Here is a 23,500-nt window from a genome sequence, read left to right as displayed (position 1 = left end):
TAAAACTTTCAGTTTTTTTAAGTCTAGCTTGATCGAGGTCCATTCTTTCTCAAGCGAAAATTCTCTCGCTTGAGGGAGATTTAATCCGAGAGCATCCAGAATTTCATCCTAGGTCTCGTTTGAGCGAGAATTTACTCGCTTGAGCAAGAAGGGACTCGAGAGCACCCTATCTTTTCATTTTATCTTGCTCGAGTGAGAATTATCTCCCTTAAGCGAGATATGCAAAAAAAATTCTGCATAAACCTCTTTAAATTTTGACCTAACATTTCATTCAATTCATAAATTTATAAAATTTATACATTTCATTGAAAGTTTCTACTCAAAATTATACAAGCACTCTCATTAAGTCATTGAGCTATTATGTAAATCTATACACATATATGATTTTTAAATCAAAATCATCTAAAATCAAACAACAAATTCTCATCAAACATTTCATTTAACTTGATTCAACAAACTATTCAAATATATTCATTAACTCATTCAATTCCAAACTCATATAATTCTACAACATCTGTTATATCTACTCATTTAAGAGTCTATTTGGGAAGAAATGTAGAATTTTTGTGGGTTTGGGTAATTACTCAATGATGTCTCTCTTTCACACTATTGCGTCAGAGACCTTGTTCTCACTATCTCATTATCTCATTATCTTAGTACAACTCTTTATCTTAAAAACTTGTTATCTTGGAATCTAAAAACAACCGTCTCTACTACAACAATAGAGTCTCCAACAATAGTCTCTGAAGCACTGTATCAGAAAGAGAAAAGTGATGTAGGTATTATGTGACATAGAACAACTTTAAATCTCAATTTTACACGATTTTTATAACTTAAAACAACTTACGAGTTGAGACAAGGGTATTTAAGTATGCTAAGACAAAATTAAAAATTGTTGAAAAACTTTTAGTCTTGATGAATGAGAAAGAGGAGAAAAATGTTTATATTTGTCCTCCTTTCAATTATAATTATATATATATATATATATATATATATATATATATATATATATATATATATATATAAGGAATCCCATATAAATTTGGAGAAGAAAAGTAGAAACGTGTACTTATAACAACTGAAAAGGTTAATTCTTTCTTAAAGAAGTAAGAAACGTGTAAGGATGAAGCAAGAAATAGTTTTGTTGTGTTATTTTACTCTTTAAAACTTTACCAATAAGTCATATACCGACTAATTTCATTAAAATTTATGATTTTTTTTGGGATTCATTGAATTTATACATCAATTTACAGTATCTTAGAGGTGATCTATTTGCATTATTTTCTAGTTCAGTCTCAGCAATTTTACAGGCATCCAATGGTGAAATAGGTTAACATGATTATTTGGATGGAGTAAAAAAAATAGAATAATGAAAAAAGAAGAAAAGAAACAAAGGGTACGTGATAAAATAAGATTTGAATTCTTAAGAGTATATTAATTAGGATCTTCACCAATATTTTTTTGGAAAAGTTAAAATAACATACTCAAATTATATATATATATATTAATAAAATATATAATTTAATATAAATATAAACATTAGAAAATATACATTATTTTTAAAAAATTTGAACTTATGAATAATTAAATCATAACTAAAAAGTTTAACTTTTTTTAATATAATAAAAATATATAATTATTAAGTCACAATTAAAAAATATAACAATTCAAATTTTATTTTATATATCTAAAAAGAATTGACGTATAAAAATATTTTAAAAAATTAAGAATATTTATATTAGTTTAAAAAGAAGACAAAATAAAATTATTTAAATTTCAATATTGCGAATATTTTTTTGAGATTAAAAAAAATCTTTTTACATAAGAATCGGTAAAACTTCATACATTAAAAATATTACACTATAAAAATTGATATTTCAAATAAGAGAAAACTATCTTTATTTCTTTATGAATAAAACAAAACAAATAAAAAAGGAAAAAAAAAACAATAAAGGAACTAAAGGGGTAAGAAAAGAAAATATAAAAAAAAACTATATTAATTCTCTTCTCTTATATATTAATTTTTTTATTTTATTTCTGTTATATTTAATTTTATATTTTAATTTTTTTTTAAAATTAAATGAGATACATTATGAAAAATAAAAAAATTTCTTAAATTAATTTTTGATATACGGAATTTAAAAAAAAAAAATGGAAAACACCCTATGATTTTCCGATATTAGCATCATTGTGTTTTAAATAAGATTATTTTAAAAAAATATTTGTCGAAAACGAATTGCACTGTTGGTTTGGTAGGGGTTTCCTATAACCCTATTTAATGATTATTTAATTTTACGCGGGACTGACACGCGGAATATTGCACTCGAAAACGCGTGTGACCATTCTCTTTTCTTAATCTTCAAATCAAATCCCCTTCTTTTTCTTTTTATTTATTGATACTTTACGTTATTATCTTTTCTTCAGTGCTCTTTGTAGATATCAACTTATACATTTTCTTCTTTACTATAAACTATTGTTTTTTCTTATCTAGTAGGAGAGCACACACAAAAAAAAAACACTGTGAGAAGAAAGTTTAAAGAAAAAAAAAAAACTTATTTAGTCATTTATTTTTATATTAAATTAGGATTCTTTTATCACAAAATAGCTTAATTTTTTTCCCTTGTAACATTTGTTAATATTCTTAACTTTGTTATTTTAATGTTTTATATTAATTTTTAAAACAGCTATGTATCTTTATAATACAACTTTTAATCTATATTTATAAATCTTATTTTAAATTTAAAAACATCTATATATTATACATATAGTCGCTTCAACTAAAAGTAAAGATGAATTATAATCAATTTTAATTATAAAGAAAAGTAGGTTAAATTCTAAAGGAGTAAATTAGTCTTTTATAACTTTTAATTCATATTAAACAATTTCTTTTTAAATTGCGTAATTAAATTAAAAGTATTTAAAATAGTGAGATCAAATCGAAAAATTAACCTAAGGAAAAAGAAAATAAAATATTAAGACCAAAAATATGTCTTATGATTTTATTATTCGTCTTCGTAAATAATATTCTTCTCACTAGAAATAATATTGTTATATGTTATTGAAAACATTTTGTAAGCTAAAATATATGAGGGTAAAATATTAAAATGTGTTTACTTCAAAAAAATCACATAAAAGTTTTTACATAAAATAATTTGATTATATTGTTTATAATTTAATATGCAAATTTAATAACAACAAAAAATCCACTATAAACTACACTTATTTTATAAACAATGACCTAAACATCACACATTAATTGAAACTTTTATCTACTCATATTTTACTTACAGCCATAAAATAATCTTTCTCCAGAATCGCTCTCTCTAATACTTAAACTTTTCAATTGCAATTTAACTCACTTAAATTTTATCACTGAGATATAACCTATCCCAATCACCCCTTTTTTTTTAATAATATCTTAATTAAACTTGTAACCTCATAGAAAATATAAACTATTATGAATCATATACTTTAAATATAACTTAATCTTATAAAATTATTTATAGTATAATACTCAATTTTTTGAAAATAAGTTATATAACTTACGTCATATACAATTGTTTTTGTTTAAAGTTTATATCAGATATCCAATATGAACCTTCTTTAAATCAACTGTTTTAAAAATAATAATTAAGATGCTTTTTAATAATTAGCATTATAAAAATGTTTGAATGGATGAAGTTATACGAAACAAGTATGAATATAAACAGTAGAAGTATAGATGTAGACTATTGCTGATAGAAATTGTCTACGGAGACAGCACTATCTTAACTAACCAGAGAAACAACCATGTCACGCTTCTATAGTTGATACGCTTTATTCTTAACGTCACTCATAGAAGACAATTATTGTTTATTATCACAACTTTACACTCCAAATCATTTTTTACCCTATTTTTAGATGCTACCTTATCTTCCAATTATTTTAAATATTCTTTATGATATAACTTTTTAATTAAATTTTGATGCACATAGTCCATGAATAGATTGAAATGCTATATTGGTCTATTCATACTCCTAAATCCATCCAATTTTAATGTATTCGTTTCAAGTATAGTAAAACTGTGCGATGTCAGTTATGCTTTAAACTTCAAAATATTAACTTCTATTTACAAAATTAATTTCTAAAAATATTATTATCCAAATATCAATATTTTTTTCTAAAAACTTCTAATAACAAATTATTATGTACTGATATAAACTACCTAAAATTTTAAAAACTTCAAAAATTAAAACAACATAAAAACAATGTTATTTTATAATTTTTCTAACTTTTTTTATGAATTTTTAAACACTGTTAAATTATAGACCAACAAAACGCATAAAAAACTTAATTGATAAAATTTTAAAAAATGATAATTAAAGAGTAAAATATAAAATTAAGTTTGTGACAAGGTGAGAAGAAGGAAGCATCCAACTTGGTAAATGGAAGTAGGATGCAGGACACGTGGCTGCGGCTGATCCTGATGATACGTCACCCCACTCGCACCCCTTCACCCTTAAGACCTCCCGCTGGTCATTTTAAAACGCCACTTCTACACGTTTTTTCTGTTTCTCTCTTCAACCCCCTCACCCCTCTTTCTCCGGCGACGATCAGATTCCGCTCACTCCTCTCGCCGGCGACCCTTTACTCCTTCTTCTTCCGTCCATTCCTCTCCGATTCTAGTAGTTAACCTCTCACCACCATGAATCCCGAATAGTAAGTGCATATTCTCCTCGCTGCTTCAATTGCGAAAATCCCGCTCCGAATCGTTTCTTGTGTTCTAAGCTCGTTTAGATCTGCAGTCGTTGTCGAGCGTAGTGTTGAATTTTGTATTTGCATAGTGTTGTCTCGGTTATTTGAAATTTGTTTTACTGGATCGTGCTTCTTGAAACTTTCTCACTGATTAGATCTGTTTCTTTAGACCGTAGATTTGTTCGCGTGTTCAATTATATTAGAGCTATTTGTGAAATGTTTGCTTCTCTGATCTGGTTTAGGACTTTTAAACGTTTTATCATAATAATAGTCTTTCTGTAATGATGAAATAACTGCGGAAACTGGGTCAGTATTATATGCTATCAGAACAAGATGCCAGCTTCTTCATTAGTTAAGATATGTGAATTCTAAGGACTTAGGTTGCTTGTTGTGATTTGTAAATTTATTATAATTGATACCTTAGTCTCTCCCTCCCTCCCTATCTCTCTTTTATTTTTCTCGCGGTGATTAATGATGTTGTATTCTAACTAAATAACAGTTATTATTTGATTCTTCTGTTATGAAAAAAAGTCCTATGGGTAGATCTATGAACGTGATGATTAAGCAACGGGTGGTCCTTCCTAAAATAAATTGATTTATAAATTTAAAGGCATTTTCAGTTGTTAGTGTTGATTCTTGCTGAGGCCATAAATATGTCGTGCAATCTGCTTGGGTACTGCTAAGAGGACTAAAAGTTTATTGGAAAAACTCGTGACTTTTGTGCAAAGTTAGTGGAGTTTATCTGTGTTTGAGTGGACAAGTATTGTACAAATCACGAGACAAAATTAATAGTAAACATGACTATATCTACTATTATTATAAGTGATGATGTCCTATACGTGGCAGCTTGCATGCTACCTTTTAGACGTTCTTGTTTTGCTGTGGCGTGCTATGGAACCTGTGGTCGTCTTATGTGCTATATTTCCGTATCATTGGGTATTGATAAGCAGTTCCTTAATAGTAATACTTTCCGGTCTTTGATTGGAGCTTCACCATGTTTTTTGCAGCGATTATTTGTTCAAGCTTTTGCTGATTGGAGATTCTGGTGTAGGCAAGTCATGTCTTCTCCTCAGGTTTGCTGTAAGTTCTGAGCATCTGTCCTTTTTATTATTGTTTTTATATTTCCTTTCTTGTTTTGCAATTAATGAAAAAGGAATTTGAAGATTCCAACTATTCCATTTCCCTATATTTATGAAGGTCCAAATTTTATGAAATATTAGAGATTTATGCTCTACATATGGTGTGAGTGGTATTAGAACTTTGGACCCTCAGGTTAGAAATTAATATACCGTAGTGTGTGTATTGGTGGAGGTTACAGTTCTACCAAAAGTTTACATTGAATTTGTTTTTAAGAAGTGGAGTCTACCCTTATATTTTATTTTGTTGTGAAACAGGATGATTCATACCTTGATAGCTATATCAGTACCATTGGAGTGGACTTTGTAAGCATTTGTATTCAGCATTAACCTAATCTCGATTTTATTTTTAGCACAAATATGTGACTAATTATTTACCACGCCCTCTTTTATAGAAAATCCGCACTGTGGAGCAGGATGGGAAGACTATTAAACTTCAAATTGTAAGCACCTGATCTTTGACTTTAATAAATGTTATTTGTGTTGTGCTTTGACACAAATTGATTTGCTTCTAACGTAAATGTTTTCATGATTATGTGTCGATTTTGGTTTCTACTTCTAAATTACATCTTGTGAAATTGTCTCTTACTAGAATACCTATATAATCAATTTCGGTGTGCTTAGAAAAAATGCTCAATCCGAGTTTATCACTCACGTATTCAAGAATCTCTTTGTTTATGCTTAATGTAATAATAATGTAGTTCATTTACCAAGACGCTCAATCCAAGTTGTTTTCTGTCACCAATTTTGTAGTAGGTCGGGCCAAACTGTAATATTTGAGAGCTTAAGGTTATCCATGAAAAAAGTAGGAAATTATTTGTTACACCTGTCCCATTTTTTTGGGATTGTTGCTTTACTCTCTTTTGTAATTGTTGACAGATTTTTCTACATTTTTTTACCATATAGTGGGACACTGCGGGTCAGGAACGTTTCCGGACAATCACTAGCAGCTACTATCGTGGGGCTCATGGCATTATTGTGAGTCTTTGAATCTGGTTCTCCTTCTTGAGTTAGTTTCCTTTGGTTCTTTGGAAAGCATCGGTGTAACCATGTTGCTTATTTTTGCAGGTTGTTTATGATGTCACTGACCAAGATAGCTTCAATAATGTTAAGCAGTGGCTGAATGAAATTGACCGTTATGCAAGTGAAAATGTTAACAAGCTTCTAGTTGGAAACAAGTGTGATCTTACAGCAAATAAAGTTGTGTCCTATGAGACAGCAAAGGTGATTCTAAATTTTATTTTGTTTTTGTTGTGTATTTTTCCCACCGACATCTGTTGAAATTGTTCATTTTGTCATTTTGTCTAATGTTCTGAAGTTTGTGCTTTCTACTTTTATCTTTGCAGGCATTTGCGGACGAAATTGGAATTCCGTTCATGGAAACTAGTGCTAAAAATGCCACTAATGTGGAGCAGGCTTTCATGGCCATGGCTGCTGAAATTAAAAACAGGTCAATAAAGGACCTTGTTTCCCTTCTATTAGTTATTGTTATTCATTTTGTTTGAAATTGTGGATTTAAATGAAATTTATTTAGTAAGTTCCTTTAATGAACTTGATATGATATCTTTGGTTCGTTTCCACAGAATGGCAAGCCAACCAGTGAACAATGCGAGGCCTCCTACAGTCCAAATTCGAGGACAGCCAGTGAACCAGAAGGGAGGTTGCTGCTCGAATTAGAGACGAAGTATTTGTGATCTTAGACGTTTATATGTGTCTCAGTGGCATGTAAAACTAGCTTTTCACATATTGCTTTTATATGAAGATTGTTCGTCATCATTTGTTCCTTATCGTTAAGTCGTTGTTAAAACTTCCATTCTTTTCAATGTATTTGATTTAAAAAAACATTTGTACAAAATTAGGAATATTAGTAAATAGCAGTATTTGTCTTGTTCTTTGTTCCATGCTCATTCACCTCATTTCATCGGCTTCTACATAGATTGCTCTCACTTGTCTCTCTCTGAAGGAGTAGAATCTCTTGTTCAATTGCATTCACTCTTGTAAGTCTAGTCATAAAATAATGGAAAACTGGATTTTTTTTTAATAAAAAATTTTGCCAGTTATTGGCGTTTATCTTTTCATTTTGTTTTTTTTTACTATCTTGTCAATGTTCTATATTTTTTTGCTCTAGAAAGAACGCCAAGCGTCAGCGCTAGGGATTAAAGGTTCAAAACACAAGCAGTTATTTTTTAAGGATATATTATAAGTTTAGAAATAAAATGTAGTATTGGAAAAATGATTGAACCAAGAGAATACAATTATTAAAAAACTACGATGCTGTCTTCTCCTGTCGCGACAGTAAAACATAACGACTTTCCAGGTCTTTCTCTCTGGATGTCGGCATACATGCTTCCTTTGAGTTTCTAAATTAGTAACACTGTCATTTCCTTCGAATAAACAATCTGGCCTAATCATTGCGGAAGCACTAGGCCCAATGTATTTCCCATCTTAATAATTATCAGTTTTTAAAGTTAAAACAAATCTATCAACAAATTAGACAGTTTTAATTAAAAATCAATTCGAATATGCTTTGAGTCCAGATCCTCTCTAGCAAAGATTTCTTCTCTACAACAAGAATGAGTATCGTAGGATTGGTTTAATGGCTCATTAAAACTCAAAAAGATAGTTTATGACTGAGATTAAAACTCGAAGAGAGACACACCCCTTTGAACCAGGATCCAGGACAACTTGGAATCATGTTTTGAACCAGGCTCCCACACCTGACCCCAATCTACATTACTAACCGACAAGCTACCATGGCTGTGTGAAACCACCGCATACCATACCCAAGCAAACTGCATTCTCACCATTAGATTGTATTGCTTTGTGAATTTTGCACTTTTTATAATTGATGCATGACATAATTTTGGTTTCAAAGTGGTTGATGTAACGGATTTGGATATTTTTCCGTCTGTGGTTGACAAAAAGAGTCTTGTTTAATATATCTAACCATTCATTCATTTATTGTATTTAATACTTCATGTGTTGTTGAAATAAAAACTAACTAATCCACTAGATAGTTCCATGGAGTCCTATTTGACACTCATAAAGTAAAATATATCTACTACACAGCCCAAAATATTAATATTTCAAATTATTAAGTTAGATTTGTTTTATATTTTTTAGCTTAAAATACCAATGTATATTATTATATTATTAAAATAGTTATTTAAGTGGGTGTAGTTGTGTCAAACTATAGTTTTTCTTTCCATATTCCTTTCATGGCTTTAGTTTTTTTTTAACGATAATAAATGTAATAAATAATTAGGATTTAATAAACAAGAATAAATGCTCTTTTGGATGCTATCGTGCTTTACTATGAAGAGTAGTTTGCTTGCTGTATGCTATAATATGACTTGAAATTGCTCAAAATTTTCCCATCTATTGTGGCTGTCAACAGAACCTATTGGCACAAGACTAATATTTTGGTAAGTAGATGTTTATCTAGAATTTAGAGAGATTTAACAAGAGCATTCAAGTGTACATGTGCAACTCTTGAATTGCAAACTATAGCTGGAAAATAAGCGCATGATAGCGGGTGGTACAATAGGCCCAACATAAACACTCATTAGGATAGGCTCGAAAATGACTCTGATACCATATTACGAAGTGGACTTTAAGCTTAACTCAATCCCATAAAACCGGCTCTCATAGGGTTGAGGTTTGCACCCACTTATATACAATGAAAGGCTCTAATCTCTTGTCGATATGGGATCTCCAACACATTTCCTTAACAACTTAGAAACTAAAAAATTCTAACTAACAATAACAAACTATGTCTATCCTTTATTTAATCATTTTTTCTCCTATAACAAACTTGTAAAGATTTATCAAGTATATGAGATTCAACAAAATGGAGGAAAAATGAGAATGGCTATTAACTGGCACAACCTCCCACTTTTAAACATTGTAGAGCGGAAAGGTGGGAGAGATTGGAGAAAAAAGGATTCACGGTTGACCATCTGCCGGATGGTTACAACTACCACTGATTTAACATGTAGAAGATATAGATGAATACAAAGAAGAAACATGCATAATGCTATACATAGTTAAATATATTAGAAACAGCATTGTACAATTCATTTCATTGAAACAACATGATAAGGAATTGAAGACCCTGGAGAAATTTACTCTATATGAATATGTTATGACATCATATCTTGTACTAAAGTGACAAAAGTTCTACTTAAAAACCAAAAAATCTATTCAATCCATAATTTGTACACTAGAATAGTTAAATAGCAACTGCTGTAATTATAATGTATAAAAAATAAAATTAACAGAGATTAGAATACTATCAAAAATATTTTTAAAAAATGTATATCATAAGAATGCTCCTTAGTTGATTGCTAGCCATGTTTACCCAAATAAGGCAAAACAATCTCAGAACTTGCAGCATTAGCATTTGTGCTGGATTACAAGTGGGTTTGTAATGTTTTTTCCTCCATTATTCTTTCATTAAATGCATTGTGATTTTCATTACTGCCCATCTGGTTTCGTGACATACCAAGGGAGTTGATGGAAGATGGTGTTTGCCATTGATTTTGGCACGGGTATGGTGACTTGTGGTGTAAGTAATGAAGATCGGGGTCAGGAATGGTGGCATTATCTGGGTTTTTTGGTTGTTTCTGGTTCAAAACATGAGTCCAGGTTGTCCTCGTCTGAAGCCGCTTCCATTTGGTTCTGCAGCACACGGGGTGTGTCTCTTTTAAGTTTTAATCTCAACCATTAGATTAATCCTACTGTACCCTATTTTTTTTTACTAATCTGTACTCAATCTTGCAGGAGAGAGCTGGAGAGAAATCTTTGCTGGAGTGAGCAACTTTCCTCCCAGGGTCAGTTTCCATACGACTATTGTTTAACTCCGCCACAACCCATGTATCCTTTGAATTTGGAGGTTAATACAAGTTGTTCTTCCGTTGTTGGGGATACATTTGGGAAAGCATTCTTTTTTGGAGTTCCAACAAACATCAATCAATTGCTTTCTCTTTAGTCAATGTCTGTCTGTCGAGAGACTGTACAAGGCAGCTAACAACAACTGTGGGTAAAAAGGACTGCCCACTGCCTATTAGTTCAACTGGAAAAATGCGATGCTACTGAAATTAAGAGCACTTTTCTGAATCCCTACAATAGTATTCCTTTCTGTGTTCGAGAAATCAAATCGATCCAAGGTAAGGAGCATGCCGGTTTAGCTTCACATCAAGGTTACCAGTAATCCCTGCAGGAGCAGAATCCATCCTTAAAATGATGAAACCTCGAGGTATCTCGAACTATAATTTCTCTTCCTTCTATAGCTGAGATGTACTTGGTTGCAGAATGGCAATCTCCACAGACTCTCAAGTTTTTGAATACCCGGATTGGAACCCCTGATGGTACCTTAAGAAGTCCAAATGCAATTGCAAGTTTCTCACTATGCCATAAAAGAATCTGTTCTTTCAGCTCCTCTCCCACATCATGCAATGCAAATTCAAGATCTGGCACATAACCAGCCAATTTAATTTTCTTCTCCAAGTCATTTAGCTTTACATGTATAGAAGCCAATTCAGGGTGCAATCTGTCGCTCGACCTAAACTCATGCACCATACTGTTTATTTCAATCCAACTATACCCAGGTGTCTTCACTACATTATTTTCTTTCATTGATCTTCGGATCCTAGCAACATGGTCCCATCTATTTTGTGATGCATAAACATTAGCCAATTGAACATATCCAGTTGCAATAGTTGGATCAAGCTCAAGCAAATTTTTGGCAGCAAACTCAGCCAAGTGCAAGTTTTTATGGATCCTACAAGCACCCAGAAGTGTTCCATAAATGGCAGGATGGGGCCTAAAAGGCATACTTTTTATCAAATCTACAGCCTCAGCTAGCTTTCCAGCTCGACCAAGAAGGTCAACCATGCATGCATAGTGTTCTGGTTTAGTTTCAATTCCGAAATCTTTTGCCATTGTGTTAAAATATTGGACCCCGAGATCCACCAGTCCTGTGTGGTTACATGCTAACAATACTGCAACAAAAGTAATCCAATCGGGCTTCATGCCTTCTTTTTTCATCTTATCAAACAAATGAAGAGCTTTTTCACCAGCCCCATGCTGGGCATAGCCAGAAATCATTGCATTCCAGCACACAACATCTTTCCGGGTAATCTGAACAAATAAGTCCCAGGCGTCCTTTAGATCCCCACACTTGGAATACATGCTAACCAATGAAGTCCCGGCAGTCGTATCACTACTCAATGGAGACTTACAAACTAATTGATGAACTTGCTTACCCAGCTGCAATGCTGATAAATTACTACAACCCAACAAGACGCTAGTCAAGCTCAAAGCATTAGGCTTAACTCCAGTTTCCAACATTGTCCTGAATAGCCTTAACCCATCCTCCGCCCTCCCATTCTCAACATACCCAGCAATCATAGAATTCCATGTTACTAATGTCCTCATTGTCATTTCCTCAAACAATCTTTCTGCCTGTTCAACCCTCCCAAATTTCATGTACCCAGTGATCATGGCAGTCCACGTGATCACACTCCTCACATCCGCAGCATAAAAACACTCCACAGCAGAATCCAAATCCCCACAAGCCACATATCCAGACACCATGGCACTCCAAGACACGCAGTTTCTCTCCGGCATCACCGAGAACAACCTCTGAGCCTCACCCATGAGTCCAACCTGCGCATAACCCGAAACCATAGTGTTCCACGAAGCAACATCCTTCACAGGCATGCTGTCAAAGAAGCTACGCGCATCATGGACACCAAAATGAAGCCAATGACCCGCCAACATGATGTTATAAGACACAACGTTGGGTTGGGGAATTTTCTCAAACAGATGGCGAGCCTGTTCGAAGTGGCCAAGTTTCTTGGCGTAGGCAGCCAGGATAGAGTTCCACGTAACAGTAGACTTTACTTTCATGTTTTCAAACACACGAACAGCGGAATCTAAGTCACCGCATCGAACGTAGCTTGTGATGAGCTTGTTTGTTGCAATGATGTTGTTATCATTAAGCTCGCGTTGATGGGAGTGTGAGGACACATGTTGGTGATTTGGGGTGGAAAAAGTGAGGCTTTGGTGTTTGATTAGTGTTGCAAACGAAGAATTTCGCTTCCTCGTCCTTAATAAACGTAAATAAAACATGTATCTCACTATGTTCTTCTGTTGTTTCAGTTTCACTAATCAAACATGGTTCTGTTGTTACCCTCGTATTTATAAGGAAAGAGCCATAAAAAAAGCAAAAAAATTTAACTTCCGTTGCCGGGACTTGAACCCGGGTCTTTCGGGTGAGAGCCGAATATCCTGACCAACTAGACTACAACGGATTTCATGTAAATGGTACTTGCGTAAACGTACAAATATATTAATATTGTTTAGATTTAATTGTAATTTTTAGTTAATATATTTTTTTATCAATTATTTTAATAGTTCTATTTTTGGGATTTTTTTTATTTAATTTTTAAAAATATGTAATTTTTATTTTTTAAAGCCTAGATTTATTTTAAAATGAATTTTTAAAAAAAAAAATTATAAGTAAATATTTTCATTTCAAACTTTTATCTCGCTAAAACTCTTCTCTCTAAATTCTCTTATAGTCTATAGAAGATTCAAAGTGTTTTTTGGCTGTCATATTATCTAGGAGTTAGAAGGTTAGAGATATTAATGGACATATTGATTTTCAAGTTTGGTGAGTATAACTTATTCTTTACTAATGTTTTAATTCATTTTCTTAATCTCTGGATTGTTAAGAGAAGATGATGTTGGTGTAAGATTTGACTTTGAGGGTTTATCTAGGTTGTTTTAGATTTTTGGAATTGTTTAGGACAAAGTAGGCACACTTCAATCCAAGCAAGGGTTGCTAATATTTATTTTCAATAAATCATTTTGTTGTTTATAAGTGTGGTTGTTTGATGATTTGTAATGTTAGATATATGTATATGGAAAGGTTATATGTATATCATTGAGTATGATTTTGGATATAATATGAAATGTATATTTTACAAAACTGATTGGAAGCTAAAAACAATGTAATAATGATTTGTTATTTATGGAAATGTACATGTATTAAGGGTTTTTGTGATCTTCCGTGATTTTCTTCTTAATTCTCAAAACATTGGTGCTCTTGGATTAAGTACGTGTTAAAGTGACATCCCACCCGTTCAAGCGACCCTCAAAATGTGTAATGATTACATTCATCATTCATCATTGCTTAAACAAAATCTTATACACTCAATTGATGACATGTGTAGCCTAAGCAAGAAAAACATTGAGACAACTTTCTCCTTTGAAAGCATATCACTTAAATATTGTGTTAAATGCTCATGTGATATGCAAGACACTCAAGAGTTGTGTTGAACCCTTGAGCAAGGTGAATGACGATGTCCATGAAGTTCCAAAATCTTGAAAACTTATGCTACCACGTTGAGGGCACTCTAGTGGTGTCAGGTCGGTCAAGTGTTAATGACAAAGTGGTAAAAGATCTAGAAGTTGCTGAATAATTCCAACATGTGTGTATGGCTCAAATATAAATATATGCTTTAAGTTCTATATGTTGGGATTTGAAGAAAGGGGAGTTAGCTTGCACCCAATTGTGCAAAAAGATTTCGCTCAAGTCAGATGAGTTCGCTTAAGCGACATGTTACTATATGTATGTTGACATGTGTTGTAGTGTGAATTGATGGTTATGTGTGTGTTTGTATAGATAAATTAATTGTATATTTTTAGATATATGTTTAATGCATGATATGGCAATGATAGTGTTAAATCATTATGAAGTATGTATGTGTATGATGATATCTTTATGGTATGCGGTGGATACCCAATACGGTATTGATTTATATGTTCAGTAACATTTGTGACGAATAATATATTTATTTATATTTTTTTATCGGATAAAAAAAATAATTAATAGATATATTTAGGGATGCACCAACCCTATTTATTTATTATTATGTTGTGTAAAAAACTTTGTCTTATCATATCTATCTATCAGTCTATCTATTATTTATATTATTAGATAACAATATTTAGGATATTACATATTTAATATTAAAATTTATGTTTATTCTATCTTTCGTTTTTATCTAATTGAATCTATATCTAATATATTTTAAGATTCCTGTAAAATAAATTCTTTAAGATATGTTAAGAAATAATTTTACAAATTAAAATGTAAAATATTTCTTAAAAAAAATTGAACTGTTTTTTTTTAATATGGGTTAATATGGGAAAACTAAACTGTAAATGGAAAATCAAAACACATAAAAAATTAAAAATATAAATTATAGGTTAACCTTATTTTTTTGTACATCTGCAATCAAAAGTTAAAAGTTGAATTAATATGTAAATAACTCTACTATTTATTGAATCTTATCATTACATATTCAACTTTATTGGTTGCTTATATTAACACCAGGTAAGAAAAGTGTGAATCCTGTTCAACTTCTGTCAGCTCAAAAGTGCTTTTGTTACAGAGTGTTTTGGTGGTGGTGTTTTTTCCTTTTAGTGGATACAACAGCACTTTGTTTTGTTTTTTTGTTTTGTTCCTATTATTAGACTATTGGATATAGTAGTTTCTTTTTTTTAACCCTTTGCTGACTCTAAAGTTGAAACTGGTGGGGGCTGATGTGATTCGAATTTAGCCATTTCTTTTCAAATTGAACTGATTAGCACATGTTAAACTCAACTCTATTTATTTAAGCTAAGACTTCCAAGTTTTTTTCATTAGGCGTGGCTTCAGTTGAATTAACTATTCTATTAGTATTTAAAATTAAACATGAAAATCGTGTGGTTGCTCTTCTGCTACACATTGTTTGTTTATGTCGTATTTCATAATTCTCAAATAGTTCTAGACAGACATTATTGACTTGAATAACAAAAAATTATAAAAAAAAAATGATGTCTTTGATCGAGGGATTACAATTGATGATAACTATTGAGTTAAAATTGTGATTAATTTGATATGCTGCTTGACATGAGAAGGATTGCAATTCAATTATTTCAATTTAAGTTGAGATAAACAAACAATCTGAGTAATTTGGAATTCTGATTCCACTACAAGAAAATCATGAAATAAAAATCAATTTTTAGAGACCAAAATAATTAGTTACAATAGTAACTAAATTAGAGATCATTTTATAAATTAAAAAAAAATTGGTTTCTAAATTAATTTTTATTATTGTTAAATAGTTTCTAAAATAATTTTTATTATTGTTAAATAGTTTCTTAACAACCAAGATTTTTGTTACCAAATTTAAAAACTAAATCATTGGTAATTAAAACTTTGTTGCTAATTAGATACCAATTTAGAAACTATTTAACAATAATAGAAACTAATTTAGAAACCAATTTTTTTTAGTTTCTAAAATGATCTTTAATTTAATTACTATTGCAACTAATTATTTTGGTCTATAAAAATTGATTTCTATTTCATGATTTTCTTGTAGTGTTTTTAGCAATTACAATTTAATTATTTCAAATTTTTGGGAAAATGATCTTTAATTTAATTACTATTGCAACTAATTATTTTGGTCTATAAAAATTGATTTCTATTTCATGATTTTCTTGTAGTGTTTTTAGCAATTACAATTTAATTATTTCAAATTTTTGGGAAGTAGGAAAATAGTGAAACCACATTAACTTTTTGTTTATTGGTGTTCTATATTTTATTTTACACTGACGATAATGAGATTTAAACTTAAGATCCTATGTAATTTGTCTAAATCTTCAATCATTAAACCAAACTAGTGAGTTATTTCTATATCATTTTTACTTGTTAACATTAGTAGCAGTTTCTGACCAAATGACCATAGTGGAATTTGAGGTTGCCAATTGTAATAGTTTAAAATGACTTTTGTTTTATTAACATAATGTCCTGATGGTTGAATAAGATAATAGAAGAAGTAATTTGAGTAATGATGGTTTTTAGATTTTTTTTTATTCTGCTTGTGTATGTAATAAATTATTTCAGATATTTGAGCATTGTGGAGTTCATGCTGAAATTCTTGAAACTGGTTGTATAAGTCCAAATCTTCTGTGATCCACCCATTATTTTACTGTGACAGTTTAGTGGATAATCTTAGTTAATATTAATGTAGTAAAGACAATAAAACACGATACAGACGAATACGAAATATATATATATATATATATATATATATATATATATATATATAATCTATAAAATGTAGATATAAGGACATGAATTTATATAAATATTTATGTGCTTTTAAAAAGATTTGATTTAATTTTTATAATCATAATAAAATTTTATAAAAAAAATTTTGAGTTTTAAAAAATTAAGTTATTTTTTATTTTTAAAAATTATGTTACCGTGTTATAATTATCAGAAATCTAATAAATATTTTTTGAATTGAACACTTTCAATATGTGTATTACGAGTGTCATACAAGTATCGATGTCTAATATTTGTGTCTAACACGGACATGTCATTTAAGAGAAGTGTCTGAGCTAATACCCTGATTTGTGTAAGTACGATGTTATTAAATTTCTTATCAAACCTGTTTACTATAGAATCGAAATGGAGATACCTTTCATAATCAGATGTCAGGTCACCGAATTATGTATAGCTTGCATTGAATATGGTACTAAAGTTCTATATAGTCCTTAATGCAATTAATATATTTGTCATTGATATCTGAATATAATAAATCATCGATCCATAAATCTATAAATATTATATAGAAGTATTTTTTTTTCTTACTTAATCATTTCATTTACTCATTATTCTCATATCACAATATTTTTATGTGAGCATGAGATAGTATTTTGGATATGAACTTTTACTCGACTTTTCCATTAAAGTTCAACCATTTTTCCAAAAGAAATTGAATAACTTGATCAATTTGGATTCATCATTTTGGACGATTCTTACTATTTTTTATAAAAATATCTCTTAAATAGTAATTTTAATTCCATATATTATTCTTGAAACTATGTATATCTTATTTTAAAGAACAGCGAAAATATATTTGCATTTGTGACTTTGTATTTCAATTATGATATTTTTTTGTTTTATTTGTTATATAGAAATGAAACTATGGAATAATATTTTTTTTTATCAACAATTAAAAATAAATAAATATAAACTAGTTCAGGATGATCATTCTTATACAAAATTTTACTTTATCTTCCTTCTATCAAGAAATGTTTACCATACTAACAAATCCAAAGATCTTAACAAAAATTTAAAAAAATGTGATAAAGGCATCAAGAGACCAACCTCATAGAAGCCAAAGGGACCAAACATCAATTAGTGTAAGAAAACAAAACAAAACATGATTTTGAGAAAATTCAAGACAAAACCTTTACTCGAACCATTGTGAACACTTCTGATAGGTCAGTCACGCTCCTTTTAAATATGACATTGTTCCTATGTTTTCATATTTCACTCACTATTCCCACTCAAATTGCACCTCAAGCATCATTTACCGAACCTGACGCATTGCACATCCTAAATTGAAGAAAATTTGACACAGGATCGTTGTGAATCACAAACTTCACACCAAACCACTCAAAACATTGACTCCAAACAAGCCACACAAAACTACAAACAAAAATCAAATGACGGTAAGACTCTTCCTCCTTCCCACACAAACTGCACAAAGGATTTTCAACCACTACTCCACGCCTCTCCAAATTGTCCCTAGTAGCAATCTTATTCTCCAACACCCTTCAAACAATGAATTGTGCAGAAGGTAAAGTTTTACACCTCCACAACTTTCTGTACACAGAAAACTCCTCCTCATCTTCATCCCTCCTTAACAAAACATAGTTGTAACCTTGCTTGACTAAGGTGAGGCCCACTTGGCTCAACCATGTCTTGAGCTAACTTAACCATAGTTCGACTTATTCAGCTTGACCTAGGCCTGAGCTAATACTATTTGACCTGGGTTTACGCTTACTCAACTCAACCTAAGTGTTGTTTGACGTTCAAGCTGACTTGGCTCAACCTGGACTTTAGTTTATTTGATTTAGCATGGGCCCTATCTACTCAGATCGTTTTGGGTCATGGGTGACTCGACTTGACTTAGGCCCGAGTTTACCTTGTCTTGATTAGGCTAGACTCGATCTGATCTTGATCAAACTAAGACCGACCTGGATTAAACTCAACTTTGACTAAACATAGGTCAACCTAACTTGAGTCGTGTCGACTTGACTTAGGCTGAGACTCAGTTAACTTGACTTGGATGCAAATAAATTTGATTTGACTTTAGTACCATATTGATTGAGGATGGTTTTACATTAACCTGATTCAATACTACCTTTAGTAAGTGTGACCAAACCTAACATTTCATAACTCAAACTATACACACTTTAATTTAAAAAAATTAAAATCTAAAAAATCATCTAATTGAACTTTTTAACATAAATTCATTTAAATAAATAAAATAATATAATTTTAGGTAATTATGAATTATATTTTACAATTTAGATTTTTTTTCAATCTTAAGTGTCACGTACACTATAAACCTTTATGTAATAATTATATTATTATTTTGTATTCTTCCTTTTATTATTTATCGTCACGTCAATACTTTATTATCTTTTATACTTACTTTTTTCTTTTTTTATTGTCAGGAGTTACTCTAGATTAATTTTGGCGATCTTAGTACTCTTTTACTTAAGTAGTTATCATTATTAATTTTATCTCCTGTCATGTTTCTTCATATTATAAAATGAGATTCTAAAGAGAATAAAATGATTAGATTAATAATAATAATAATTTATTTTTAAATTAAGAAAGTTCTGTATTATTTATACTATAAACAAAATTAGAATATTAAATTTATGGTAACCTATCATTTTATTTTATTCATTTTAAAAAATAAAGAGATAATATTTATTAAACAAAAAAAGTCTCACTTTTAAAAATTTGTTTCCCAACCATACCCAAAAATTATATATTACAGTCACAAGTCAAAACATGCTCATAGTCAAATACACAACCACCCCTCTTGACAACCATCTACCTCCATGGTCGACAGCTTCACTCCATCACAATGCACACTCCCACATACATCTTTACAGCAAGCTCAGCTGCTAGCTCCAAAACGAGAAAAAAAAAAGAGTAACCTTTTAATAAATTGAATGAAAATAAAACATTAACCTTTTCTGTTTTTTGAATAAAGAAAATAATGGATAGTTTTTAAATCAGGTAAAAAAATATCACGATAATAAGAAGAAAGAATAAAAGTGGATAACTTCTTTAGCATTAAATAAAAAGAATATATGATGCTGTAAAAAAATTATATTAAGAAACTCTTACATTATTTCATTGTAATGATAGGAAATGTGATAAATAAGAAAGTCAGAGTCGTAGCACTTTTTTAACAGTTAAATAATACGTTTTTTTTTTAATTTTGTTAAGTTTGAATAAATAGATTTGTTTTTCAGAGTAGCAGCAGAATAGATTAATTTAGAATGTAGAGTTGAACAGGTAACTGAAAGGAAGGAATATTTGAAAATGTGTAAATATAGGATTTATTGGAGAAATGTTAGTAGTGAGGGTGAGGATGACGGTGGCAGAATCCAGCGTCAACGAAATTAGTAAAATATGAAAAGTTTGTTTTGGTAGTATTGAGAAGTTGCTTCTTCTCCTAGATCCATTTTGCATGTAAGTGGTAGTGATATTTAGAAGTGAAATAGGTAAATATGGAAATTAGATTGGTATAATTGTATTCACATTTAATCGAACTGAATGGAGGAGGGACTGGGCAAACAAGGAGGGATAGAGAATGATCCCTGTCTTTCAAATTCAAGGTTGAGAGTCAAGGCCTTAACCTTGGTGGTATAAAGTTTTTTTACATTGCCACCCTGGTGCTGCATTAAGCTAGCCAAGCTTCTCTTCGCATTCGCTCTAAAAGGACAATTGGAACCCAAAAACCCATCCACAAGGTGCAGGTAAGCCTCCAAGTCATGACAGCATGCCATGTCAGCATCCGGCTTCAAATACGGCGACATCTTTGTCTCTACGCGGAGCTCTGTTCCCATGTGCGAGTACTCATCCACCATATTCAGTACACCACCCACCTTCGACCTTCTCAGTTTCTTCTCCACCTCCTCACTCACCAACATCCCAGGAACCCTCGTTATCACATCTTGCGAATTCACAATTCTCAGCACTTTCACATTTTGTGCGGTCAGTTTCTCTCCAAAGGCCCTGTTCCCGACCCTTGGCCCACCAAACGAAAAAACAGCCACGGGTGCCACGTCACCGCTGCAGGCGCTCACGTCATCAGCCACTAACAGAGCCAGTGCGGCACCTAAACTATGTCCCGTGATTGTAATGCTCAGTGTTTCATCTTTGTACACTTCCATCAACCGCTTCACCTCTTCGATCACCGATTCCGCCAAGCTACCCACGTGGGTGCCTCTTGTTCTGTACAGGCTCAAAAACCCGCACTCCACTTTTGCCTTTGCCTTTGGCTCCCCATGGGCCGTGTCTTCCGATATGTTTATCAACTGGGCCCGCATGTTCTCGGCCCACTCCAGACACGTCGCGGTGCCGCGCAGGGAGATCACGATATCGCGCCTCCCTAAACGTGCAATCTCTCTCCTATCGTCGCAAACCGCCACGAACCCGACCCAGCTCGACCGCTGGGTCATCCACCCGAGATCCGGGGCCACGTCGTCCACCCATTTTGGTAACCCGATTGATGACGTGGCGTATAGGGATTTGGTTACCCTGTAGGATCGGTCGGGTACGACCATGTGGCGCGGGAGGGGTGGCTCCTCCGCTGACATCGCAGGGTTGGAGTGGAAGGAATGGTATGCGGATTGCACGAACTCTCCGTAGCGCACTACTTCTCGCCGGAGATTCTCGTCCAGAGGGTCTAGCATGCCTTTCCAGTCGTGGCTGCCGTGGTACTCTCTCCACCGGCTGCCGAGGACGTTGCGCGGGGAGTACTCCGCTGTCTTGGAGAGGAGCCGCTGGAGGCGGTTGAGGTGACGCGGCGACATTTCCTCCGTTGCTTTCGTGTCCGGCCAGAGACGGGCGAGGTTGAGGCCTTCCAGAATGTTCTTTCCCTTCTTCTCCACTGTTGTCGCTGTTCTGTGGTTGGTGCTTTGAATTGCGACTTGTTCTTGTTGCTGTGGTTGTGGGTTGTTGAGTTGAGTCGGCGATTGCTTGTGGAGGAACTTGTCGAGGTTGGAGAGGTGCAAGCGCGTGGAATCGGTGGAGGTGAGTGGTTTGACGTGCTGAGGAGAAGAGGAGGTTGTTGGGAGTGGGGTGGTGGAAGAGGGGTTGAGGGGAGAGGCACGGCAGCGGAAACTGGCGCGTCTTGTCTGGAACATGTGAAGGTTGTGTGCGGGTATCGTGGAGCTGATCTGCATCATGGTTGATAAGGGTTTTTGAGGTTGTTGGAAGAAGGGGTAGGAAGGAGGAGACAGCGTCAACTCAACTCAACTGAATGTTTGGAACACGAAACCAACTATCACAAGAGGGAACAAGAAAGCTATTTAAAGAATGATGTTTGGGTTTTGCCATCGCTTTTGGTCAAATATTACGGAAAGAACCTAGGAACCACAGGGTATGTGGAAAATTAAAGCTCCATATAAAGAGTACCGCTCTGCAATGCTTTCTAAATAGAGATCCACACTTTTTTTTTTATCTCTCTTCACTTGTATCATTATTTTGTTTCAGATCAAATAAAAACAGAGCAAATATATAATTTTCAAATATTTTCAATTCAATAATAAAATTTTATTTTATTTTATATTTTTCCAACTAAATATGCAAGTTTGGATAAACTTAGAAGGTACGCAAGTTTCAAATAGTTTACATACATTTAGCTCGGATACTCATTTAAATGACGTGTCGGTATCCGATATTTGTATCATACATCGAAACTCGTATGACACCTGTAGGACACGTATCCGTGAAGTGTTAAATTAAAAAAAAAAATTAGATTTCTGACAATTTTAGTACGGTTTTAACACAATTTTAAAAAGAAAAAATATATTAATTTTTTAAAAATTCAAACTTTATTGTATAAATTGTTTTTATAATTATAAAAAAAAAAAATCATTGTGAACCAGTCATGAAAAATCTTTTTTTGTTTCAAAAAATAATTTGAAACATACTTGTGCACATAAATCTTTTTGTCAATTTATATAATTCATAATTATATAATATATAGATCTGTGTACCCATATTCTACATTTTAGAGATTTTACATATTTTCGTATCCGTTCTGTATTGTATCAGTATCCGTGTCTGTGCTACATAGGTTATAACACAAATATAATTACTTAACAAAATTTAATTTGTTAAACACGTTATTTTATTATTAATGATAGATTGTAAGATTTTTTTTCATAAAGAAATATTTTATATTAATAATATACTTAAAATAATAATAAATAATACATAATGCATATTTCATTTGTTTTTGTTTATAAAACCCGAATTAATTTATGATAATCAATTTATAAAACTGTGCGTTAATTTTTTTAGATTACAATATCGTTAAATAGAAGAGAGATTGTACTGAGAAAACAATTAGAAAATTAATACCTAAATTAATCAATTTCTTTAATATAATTTGAATTTTATATAATTTTAAATTTGAGAGTATACACTATAATCCATTATGAACTCGGAACTTCATCACGTTCTT

The 23,500-nt window shown here is 31.9% G+C and overlaps 3 protein-coding genes and 1 non-coding gene across 4 annotated transcripts; 1 reads left to right on the top strand and 3 right to left on the bottom strand.

The window, feature by feature from the left end:
- The first annotated feature begins 4,403 nt into the window (after nt 1-4,403).
- Nucleotides 4,404-7,769, top strand: RAB1C (RAB GTPase homolog 1C). The gene is made up of 8 exons (XM_068609073.1): nt 4,404-4,698; nt 5,742-5,814; nt 6,129-6,176; nt 6,266-6,313; nt 6,777-6,848; nt 6,939-7,094; nt 7,217-7,320; nt 7,454-7,769. Exons 1-8 carry the CDS (start codon nt 4,685-4,687, stop codon nt 7,545-7,547), a joined length of 609 nt encoding a protein of 202 aa, XP_068465174.1. The 5' UTR covers nt 4,404-4,684; the 3' UTR covers nt 7,548-7,769.
- A 2,222-nt stretch (nt 7,770-9,991) lies between these two features.
- Nucleotides 9,992-13,062, bottom strand: LOC137808117 (Tetratricopeptide repeat (TPR)-like superfamily protein). Its single transcript, XM_068609072.2, has one exon. It carries the CDS (start codon nt 13,002-13,004, stop codon nt 11,073-11,075), a length of 1,932 nt encoding a protein of 643 aa, XP_068465173.1. The 5' UTR covers nt 13,005-13,062; the 3' UTR covers nt 9,992-11,072.
- Nucleotides 13,063-13,113: 51 nt separating this feature from the next.
- Nucleotides 13,114-13,186, bottom strand: TRNAE-CUC (transfer RNA glutamic acid (anticodon CUC)). The gene has a single exon. It is a non-coding gene; the product is annotated as a tRNA-Glu (tRNA).
- A 7,349-nt stretch (nt 13,187-20,535) lies between these two features.
- Nucleotides 20,536-22,335, bottom strand: LOC137808116 (phospholipase A1-Ibeta2, chloroplastic). Its single transcript, XM_068609071.2, has one exon. The coding sequence runs from the start codon at nt 22,215-22,217 to the stop codon at nt 20,568-20,570; it is 1,650 nt and encodes a 549-aa protein (XP_068465172.1). The 5' UTR covers nt 22,218-22,335; the 3' UTR covers nt 20,536-20,567.
- Between the last annotated feature and the right edge of the window lie 1,165 nt (nt 22,336-23,500).

This window comes from Phaseolus vulgaris, chromosome 3, assembly GCF_051622355.1.
Source record: "Phaseolus vulgaris cultivar YP4 chromosome 3, ASM5162235v1, whole genome shotgun sequence".
In the NCBI taxonomy this organism is placed as follows: domain Eukaryota; kingdom Viridiplantae; phylum Streptophyta; class Magnoliopsida; order Fabales; family Fabaceae; genus Phaseolus; species Phaseolus vulgaris.
Note: the sequence above shows the minus strand (reverse complement) of the source record. Positions and strands in the feature narration are given on the sequence as shown.

Excerpts from the sequence above, each read along its gene's own strand:
- RAB1C (XM_068609073.1), top strand. Across the intron at positions 5,815-6,128 it reads GTCTTCTCCTCAGGTTTGCT|GATGATTCATACCTTGATAG; the intron begins GTAAGTTCTGAG and ends GTTGTGAAACAG. Across the intron at positions 6,314-6,776 it reads AGACTATTAAACTTCAAATT|TGGGACACTGCGGGTCAGGA; the intron begins GTAAGCACCTGA and ends TTTACCATATAG.
- LOC137808117 (XM_068609072.2), bottom strand. The coding sequence starts at position 13,004 with ATGTTTTATTTACGTTTATTAAGGACGAGGAAGCGAAATTCTTCGTTT.
- LOC137808116 (XM_068609071.2), bottom strand. The coding sequence starts at position 22,217 with ATGATGCAGATCAGCTCCACGATACCCGCACACAACCTTCACATGTTC.